Consider the following 8,583-nt stretch of genomic DNA (forward strand, 5'->3'; position numbering starts at 1 on the left):
GTCATAAACAATCTCATACCACATGGTTCTAATCATGCTCCTATACTTCTGCACCCAAACAACAATCAACTCAAATCCAAAAGTTCAAAGATTCTATAAAGTCTGGCTCACTCATCCCAACTGTAAAGAAGTGATTGAAGAAAGCTGGAATGCTGCAGAAAATAAAAGCATGAATATCACAGAAAAACTACAGGCAACAACAAAACTCTGGGAAGGTGGAATCATAATGTTTTTGGGCATGTTAACACTGGAATCAAGAAGGTCCAGAGAAGAATCCAAAATGCAAAAAACAAAAAGATCCAAGATAATACCACAATTAAGGCTCTGGAAGCTGAATTAAATTCTTGGTATGATAAAAAGGCAGATATTCAATACCAGTAGTCAAGAGAGAACATTATCAAGAGAGAGGACAGAAATAACAAGATCTTCAACTCCAAAGCTAATTTTAGAAGAAAAAGAATCATATTGATACTTTGTTGAATGAAGATGGAAAATGGGTTTCAAATAAGGAGGAAATCACTTCTTTACTTAAAGATCACTTCAACAATATTTATTCTTCTACAAGCCACAACATAGATTCCGAGATTCTTCAACTTATTAATCCCTGTGTATCAGAAGAAGAGAACTACAAGTTAAATCAAATACCAAATGAGGAAGAAGTAAAAGAAGCAATGTTCATTATCAATGCTTGGGCTGCACCAGGACCAGATAGATGCCAGGCAGGATTTTATCAACATACTTGGAGCATAGTTGGAAAGGAGGTAACAAAAATGATACAAAATTTCTTCATTCATGGCTCATTCCCCAGCAAAATAAACGAAACCTTTCAAGTCCTTATTCCAAAAAAAGAGATAGTCATCAAACCAAATGAGATAAGACCCATAAGCCTGTGTAATATCACTTACAAGACCATCACAACGATCTTAGCAACCAGATTAAAACCAATTCTTCACAATATCATATCACCATGGCAGGCAGCTTATGTTCCGGGGATAAATATACATGATAATGTGATTATTTCTCATGAGATGATGCAATATATGAAGACAACTAAAGCTAATTTGGGAGTGGTAGGCATCAAGTTGGATATGGCCAAAGCATTTGATAGAATAGAATGGTATTTATTGCAAGAAATAATGAGTCATTTGGGTTTCTCTCAGAAATGGTGTCAGCTAATTCATCATTGCATAAGCACGGCAAAAATTTCAATACTTGTTAATGGTTCTCCTATGGATTTCTTTTCTCCTTCAAGAGGGCTCGTGCAAGGTGATTCAATTTCCCCATACTTATTCATTCTTTGTATGGAAGGATTTAGCATGCTTCTCACAAATGTTTCTAAGGAAAACATCATTGAACCAGTTATCCCAGCAAAAATAGGACCAACAATATCTCATTTACTGTTTGCTGATGACTGCATTCTGTTCACTAAAGCTACAAGAAGATCCATAAACAATTTGAAGAATTTAATTCAAAAATTTACTTCTTCATATGGACAAATGGTTAACCTGGAAAAATCAAGTGTCTTCTTCAGCAAAAATCTAGACAAAGAAGACTATGAAGTCATCTTAGAAATGCTGCAGATGAAACAAATGGAAGAAAAGGAAAAGTACTTGGGAACTATTCTGCAAACTCCAAGAAGTAAAGATAAATTCTTTGATTCAGCAGTGGATAAATGGGTTATAAACTTCAGACATGGCAAGGAAAATTAACTTCACAAGCTGGTAGAACTACAAAAATTCAAGCTTCTCTTAGTTCAACAACTAACTATCAAATGGGTCTTTTTGAAGTACCAGATAAAAAAACTATCACAAGAATGGAGAGAATACAAATGAATTATTTCTGTAGCAAAAAGAATAATAAAGGAGGAAATAGTATCTCATGGAAGAAAATTAACAGACCAAAAAAATATGGAGGTTTGGGCATTAAAAATTTAAAAGTGGTCAATCTATCACTTCTAGCCAAACTGGCTTGGAGATTGCTTCATGAGAAACATGCAATGTGGTATAAAATTTTGAAGGCAAGATACTTCAAAGGAAATGATTTATTAACTGATGATACTTCAAGAAAAAAAAGTTCATGGATCTGGAAAAGTATTCAGCAGGGTCTTAAAATTATAAAGTCTTATTACATATGGGAAATTGGTGATGGTATTTCATTTAATGCTCATAGACACAGATGGTCACAGAAGGGGATAATTCAAGTTCAACACATAATTCTCAAGTCAATACAAACATTATTGTCTCAGAGCTCATTGATAAAGATACAAGAAGTTGGAATATCAACAAACTGTAAGATCAGTTCACAAGTGAGCAGATACAGAAAATACTTCACATCAAAATTCCTAGTGGTGGGAAAGACATGCTGAGATGGCCTTTAACCAGGTGTGGCAAATTTACCTCAAAATTCTCTCTATAGAGAAATAATGAAAACTCAAAACCAAAATCAGCATCAACAAGCAAGTCCTTTGCAAGAATCACAATGGCTAAAGTTGTGGCACCTGGAAGTCCCTTACAAAATCCAAAAATACTTATGGAAATGCTGCCATGATATTCTTCCTGTTAACATAAGAGAGTACAAGAAATAAGTTAGTAACCTGTGTAGTTTCTGTAATGAAGAAAAAGAAACAACTACACATCTTCTATGCAATTGCAGATTCTCAGATGCAGTTTGGTTTGGCATATCAGAAGCCCTTCATCATTCCAAGAATTTGCACAACTCCATCAAAAACTGGGTTATATCTTGGTTTGCAGATAATCAATCTCTAGAAGCTAAACACAACAATCTTGCATGCATAACTGCTTGCACTCTTTGGCAGTTATGGAAAGCCAGATGTGAAAAAATGCATGAAAATAAGACCTACTATCCTAGAAACATAGTGCGTAGAATAATGTCATACATCAATATCATAAACATACACAGTTCAGGAAATCAGAGCATTAACCATGATAAAAATTGCATCAATCCTCAAGAGACTTGGAGAAAACCCCCTGAGTCTTGGATTAAAATTAACATTGATGCTTCTTTTCGTACTAATAATACTAATGCTGGTTTTGCTTTAATTGCTCGTGATTCCACAGGGAGGTTCTTGGCAGCAATGGCCTACTCAACAAGAGCCAGAGATGTGAACCAAGCAGAAGCTTTGGTGATGCTCAGAGCTTTACATTGGATCAAAGAAATGCAGTTCCAAAGAGTCGTTATAGAAGGGGATAATTGGTTAGTAATCAACAGCTGTAACGGAAGTGTTGAAGGTTTTAAGTGGGAAGATCAAAATATTATTAAGGAATGTCAAGATTTTCTTCAAAAGTTAGAGTCGTGTCAAGTTACTTTTCAAAAAAGGTCTTGCAACATCGCAACAGATAAACTAGCAAAACTAGCCAGGACTAGTATCAGGTACCAAATCCGGTTGGAGGAACCTCCAAATGTAATTGCTAGTATCTTAGCAGCTGAAAGCAAGAATTAGGTCCTTTGTTAGGTTGTCCTTTGTTTATCAGTAATCAACAACTGTAATGGAAGTGTTGAAGGTTTTAAGTGGGAAGATCAAAATATTACTAAGGAATGTAAAGATTTTCTTCAAAAGTTAGAGTCGTGTCAAGTTACTTTTTAAAAAAGGTCTTGCAACATCGCAGCATATAAACTAGCAAAACTAGCCAGGACTAGTATCAAGTACCAAATCCGGTTGGAGGAACCTCCAAATGTAATTGCTAGTATCTTAGCAGCTGAAATCAAGAATTAGGTTGTTTGTTAGGTTGTCCTTTGTTCGTCAGTCAGTTGGCTTCGTGTTTTGTACTGTGTTTGGTTTATTCTCAATAATATTCCCCTTCTTTGCTCAAAAAAAAAGCATCAAACTAGTCGGGATAAAATAAAAAAAGAATGGAGTATTACTTATAGTTTTAGGACACCTTAAATGAATTTAACCAGAGCTATCATAGCTATAAAATGAGAAAAATATGCCAGCATTGCTGCATTTTCTTATAAAAAAAAATTATTTTAAAATGCAAAAAGAATTTTCTTTTTATTGCTTAATGAATTGGAGTCATAAAGTTTGCTTCCTTCTATATTACACCGGCAATAAAATTTGATGGAAAATTTTGCCAAGCCTTACAAACTCTAAAGATTCTGACATGTTTTGCTAGAGAATCCGCTGTCTTATTACTTTTTCCCATTCCCTTGTAAAGTTATGTTACTATGCCGGTGCATATGTAATGGCATCACATGGCAAGGAGCCGGACAAATTTGTTGTTTCTAACATCATCGTCTCGGTTATGTAGTACTGTCCGAGTCCAACACTTGATATAGATCTATTGAAGCATGAACATGAACAACAATCCGTTGTAGTCTAGGTGGTTAGGATACTCGGCTCTCACCCGAGAGACCCGGGTTCAAGTCCCGGCAACGGAATTCATTTATTTTTGGAATGGATTTAGAATTGAATGGTTTTGGTATGTGTGATCTGGTCTACTTGGTTTTTTTTGTTTTTGAGCATAAAGATAATTCATTCCACAAACCAAAACAGAAACAGAAGCTAACTACCTGAATCCAGTTTGTTGTCATTATATCACTATGGGAACAGGCTACCTAATGTGATCGTCAGGCAACACCGCAACAGACTTTCATTGGCATTAGCTGAACATGAAAGTAAATTAGAGATTTACATAAGCTTGAGATACGTTAAGGGAAAATCCAATGCCTTATTAGGACTGTGAGAGTTAGTTTTAGAATAGAGACTATGAGTTTGCAAAAGATACACTCAGTAAGCAAATGATATAACAATGCAGCATATGTACATCCAAGCAGAAACATCCTTATTTTCTTTCAAAAGAAGAAAAGATTTTCAGTTGCAAAAGATGCACTCGGTAAGCAAATGATATGACAATGTAGCATATGTACATCTAAGCAGAAAAATCAGCACATTATCTTTCCCTTCAACTACAACTCGATTATATTTCCACCGTTTCAGAAAAAGCAACGGTGAGAATGACCACGTATCCCGCAACACTTTCCAGCAAGACTAGGGTACAACCACTAGCTTGTATTGCTACAACATTTAGGACTTGTGGGAGGAAAACAAATATCCCTACCGTCCTTAAGAAATTCAACGACCCTTCTCATGGAGGGTCTGTTCATTGGAAACGCAGAGGTACAACGAAGTGCGACATTCAATACCTTCTCCACTTCTGTGTAATCACTTGAAGATGGATTTATTCTAGTGTCCATGAGGTGACGCAAATTCAAGCAGTGATCTTCAGATGTTGCAGTGGCATCTGTCACCCACTTTACCATGTCATTATTCTCCCCAAAGAAGGAATCAGTAGGTCTCTTTCCTGTGACCAGTTCCATCAACACAACTCCAAAGCTGTACACATCGCTCTTCTCTGTCACTTTCATGGTGTATGCATACTCTACATATGTACCAACAGAAATTATGTCAGTGAGGTCTACCCCATAATATTGGACTCGAAAATGGTCTATTTATCATCAAACAGAGATTTAAATAGACCACTGGTGGATGTCCATGGTCCTGGTTCACACTGTAACTGTAAGTGCCAAGATAAAAAACAGGTCTTGCATGCAAGATTAGCCACACCCACAACTATCAGTCACGAGTTACAGTTTTCTAAGGTATATATGCTAGTTTCAGTAGCTTCTCCGCAGAAGATATTCATGCATATCGAAGAAAATGTCTAACTATTTCTGCAGGCATAAACAATCATTAAATAAGCTATTACTTTAAGGTATAAACTCACCTGGCGCTATGTAGCCATAAGAACCAGCAATTAGGGACATGGCACTTGCTTCCTTCCCTTCCTCGAGCTGCAACATCTTGGCCAACCCAAAATCTGCTACACGAGGGGAGTACTCCTCGTCCAACAAGATATTGTTCGATTTCACATCACGATGCACGATAGCCGGCACACAGTCATGATGAAGATATGCCAATCCTTGGGCTGCTCCAACTGCTATCTTAAACCGCTTCTGCCAATCCAATAGAACTCCACCTTTCTCTCCATGCAAAACGTCACCCAAGCTTCCATTTTCCATGTACTCATAAACCAAAACTCTTAAATCCTCTCCGGCACAACTGAGCAGCAGTTTTACAATATTTCCGTGTCTAATCCGTCCCAAGGTCTCCACCTCTGATTGATAAGAGCTTAGTCTTCCCATTTCTGCATTAACATCCCAGAGCCTCTTAACTGCCACTGACTGACCTGTTATGAGTCTCGCCCTATAAACCTGACCAGAGCCACCGCTTCCTATAAGGTTCTCTTCAGTTAAAGAACCTAATATTTCACGTTCGCTGATGCTCATAGTATGAAATGAGGTTAGCTTCCACAAAGGTTTTATGCTCTCACCAATCGACATAGTTTTGCTCTTCAAAAACCACAACAAATATAATAGAAGTAGTAAACACAAAACGAGAAAAAACGCTACTAGAAACCAAGTAGCGAATTTGGTTTTTGGACATGGATGGAAAGGTTTTAAGTCTGGACTACATAGCTTTGGATTGCCTATCAAACTAGGGAGGTAAAAATTGTTGTCAAAACCGACAGGGATTCTCCCAGCCAGATTATTTCCCGATACATTAAACTTGTTGAGCTTCAAGTTAGTCAGCTGAGCCGGAATTTCACCAGACAGTAAATTTTCAGAAAGATCAAGATAATTCAAATCAGGTAAGCTCCCCAGCTCACTCGGAATTTCCCCGTAATACCGGTTTCTCGACAAATTAAGGTCTGTTAAATGTTTCCACAAGCTAACATTACTTGGAATCTCACCCGAGAACATGTTTTCTTGAAGATCAAGCTTTTCCAACTTCCTAAGTTCAGTAATACACAAAGGTAGTTTCCCCGAAAACCTGTTTCTACTAGCATCCACAACTTCAAGTTCAGACAACTGACAAATTCCCCCAGGAAACTCCCCCGAAAACTGGTTATCAGATATACGCAATTGAGCTAACTTCTGAGACCCCGAAATTGCAGAAGGTACGACACCATCAAATTTATTGTTCTTTGTCTCTAACAAATGAACTCTAGGTAGTCTCCAAACACTAACAGGAATGCTCCCAGACATATCATTGTTAAAAATCCTAATATAAGTAAGACTATCACATTCTCCATAACTTTCTGGAAAATTTCCTGACAATTTATTATTGAATGCAATAAGCCGTTTCAGTTTGTTTCCATTACAAAGCAAAGAAGGAAGATTACCTCTAAAACCATTACCCGAAACATCAAATTCTTCCAAATTAGAATTCTCCCCCAACCTTTCAGGCAATGTACCTGAAAATCTGTTGTTAAAGAGATTCAGTTCTTCGAGCTTCGTATTCGAAACTAAACTCTCCGGAATCTCGCCTTCCAGATAATTATCATTCAACCCAAGTGATATTAGCTGCAAACTTCTCTGGTATTACACCAGTTAAACCGTTCATTGACGCATCAAAATAAATCAAATTCGATAAATTCCCAAGACTTGCAGGTAACTCACCAGAAAGCCGATTCCAATACAATTCAATCTGCTTAACATTCTGCAACTTTCCAATACTCTCAGGGATTTTACCAGAAAGCTCATTATTCGAAAGATCAAGATTCTCGAGAGCTGTCAACCCGGCAATTGACTCAGGAATTTCGCCTATGAGATTAGTATAAGGAAGCCATAAATTCTTCAGTTTGGTTAATTTTCCAATATCAGCTGGTAATGGACCTGGATTAAATGGATTATAAGCTATCTCACACCGAATTAACTCACTAAGATTCGTCAATGAAGACGGAATCGTTCCATTAAGAAGATTTCCAAAAAGACTCAGAACTTGAAGTTTCGGAAATGAACCACCAAAACTGAAAGGAATATCACCGGAGAAATTATTTCTAGACAAATCTAACCATTGTAAATTTCTAAATACTGGAACAAACTCTGGTAAATATCCGACAAGTAAATTGTTGGAGAGATTTAAGAAATGAAGATTAGAACAAGAAGATAATTGTTTAGTAGATATACTTCCATTCAAGAAATTATCAGATAATGAAAGATTCTGAAGTGATTTAATTTTACAGAGTTTGAACGGGAAATTACCGGATAAAGTTAGTCCGGTAAGATCAATTGAGTTGATGTGTAATGTTGATTGATCACAACTGATTCCAGTCCAATTACATGGACTACTATTGTTAAGAACAACCCAGTCATTGAGATTATTACCAGCAGTATCATCAAGAAGAGTCCGAGAGTTCTTTGTTCGAAGTAGAATCTGAATGTCTTTTTTTGATGGTAAAGAATTAGTATTCGAAATTTGAGTTAAAAGAAGAATGATGATGATAAAGACGGACATGAAATTGAAATGTGTCATTGTTGGGATTGAGATTGTGAGTGGATGATTAGTGCAGTAGTAGTTTGTTAAGTAATCTAGGGGGATTTTCAGTTGTTTTTTTGGGTTTGAAGTTATATGAAAGAGTAACGGATATGAAAAGGTTTTTCTTGCATGTCCATGGATACGATACATACGAGGCACACAGTTTTTCCGGGAACTACAGTTTTTTTTCTTCTTTTTCTGTGTAAATTTCTCTCTCTTTTGAGACACATTTTTTCCATGCTTTG

General features: G+C 36.7%; 1 protein-coding gene, 1 non-coding gene and 1 pseudogene across 2 annotated transcripts; 2 read left to right on the forward strand and 1 right to left on the reverse strand.

Annotated features, from left to right (window-relative positions):
• The first annotated feature begins 2,887 nt into the window (after positions 1–2,887).
• Positions 2,888–3,460, forward strand: LOC113302165. The gene has a single exon (XM_026551051.1). It carries the CDS (start codon positions 2,888–2,890, stop codon positions 3,458–3,460), a length of 573 nt encoding a protein of 190 aa, XP_026406836.1.
• An 865-nt stretch (positions 3,461–4,325) lies between these two features.
• TRNAE-CUC lies at positions 4,326–4,398 on the forward strand. The gene has a single exon. It is a non-coding gene; the product is annotated as a tRNA-Glu (tRNA).
• A 624-nt stretch (positions 4,399–5,022) lies between these two features.
• LOC113302241 lies at positions 5,023–8,335 on the reverse strand (annotated as a pseudogene).
• Positions 8,336–8,583: the final 248 nt, after the last annotated feature.

The sequence above is a fragment of the Papaver somniferum genome, chromosome 1 (genome assembly GCF_003573695.1).
Source record: "Papaver somniferum cultivar HN1 chromosome 1, ASM357369v1, whole genome shotgun sequence".
Taxonomy (NCBI): domain Eukaryota; kingdom Viridiplantae; phylum Streptophyta; class Magnoliopsida; order Ranunculales; family Papaveraceae; genus Papaver; species Papaver somniferum.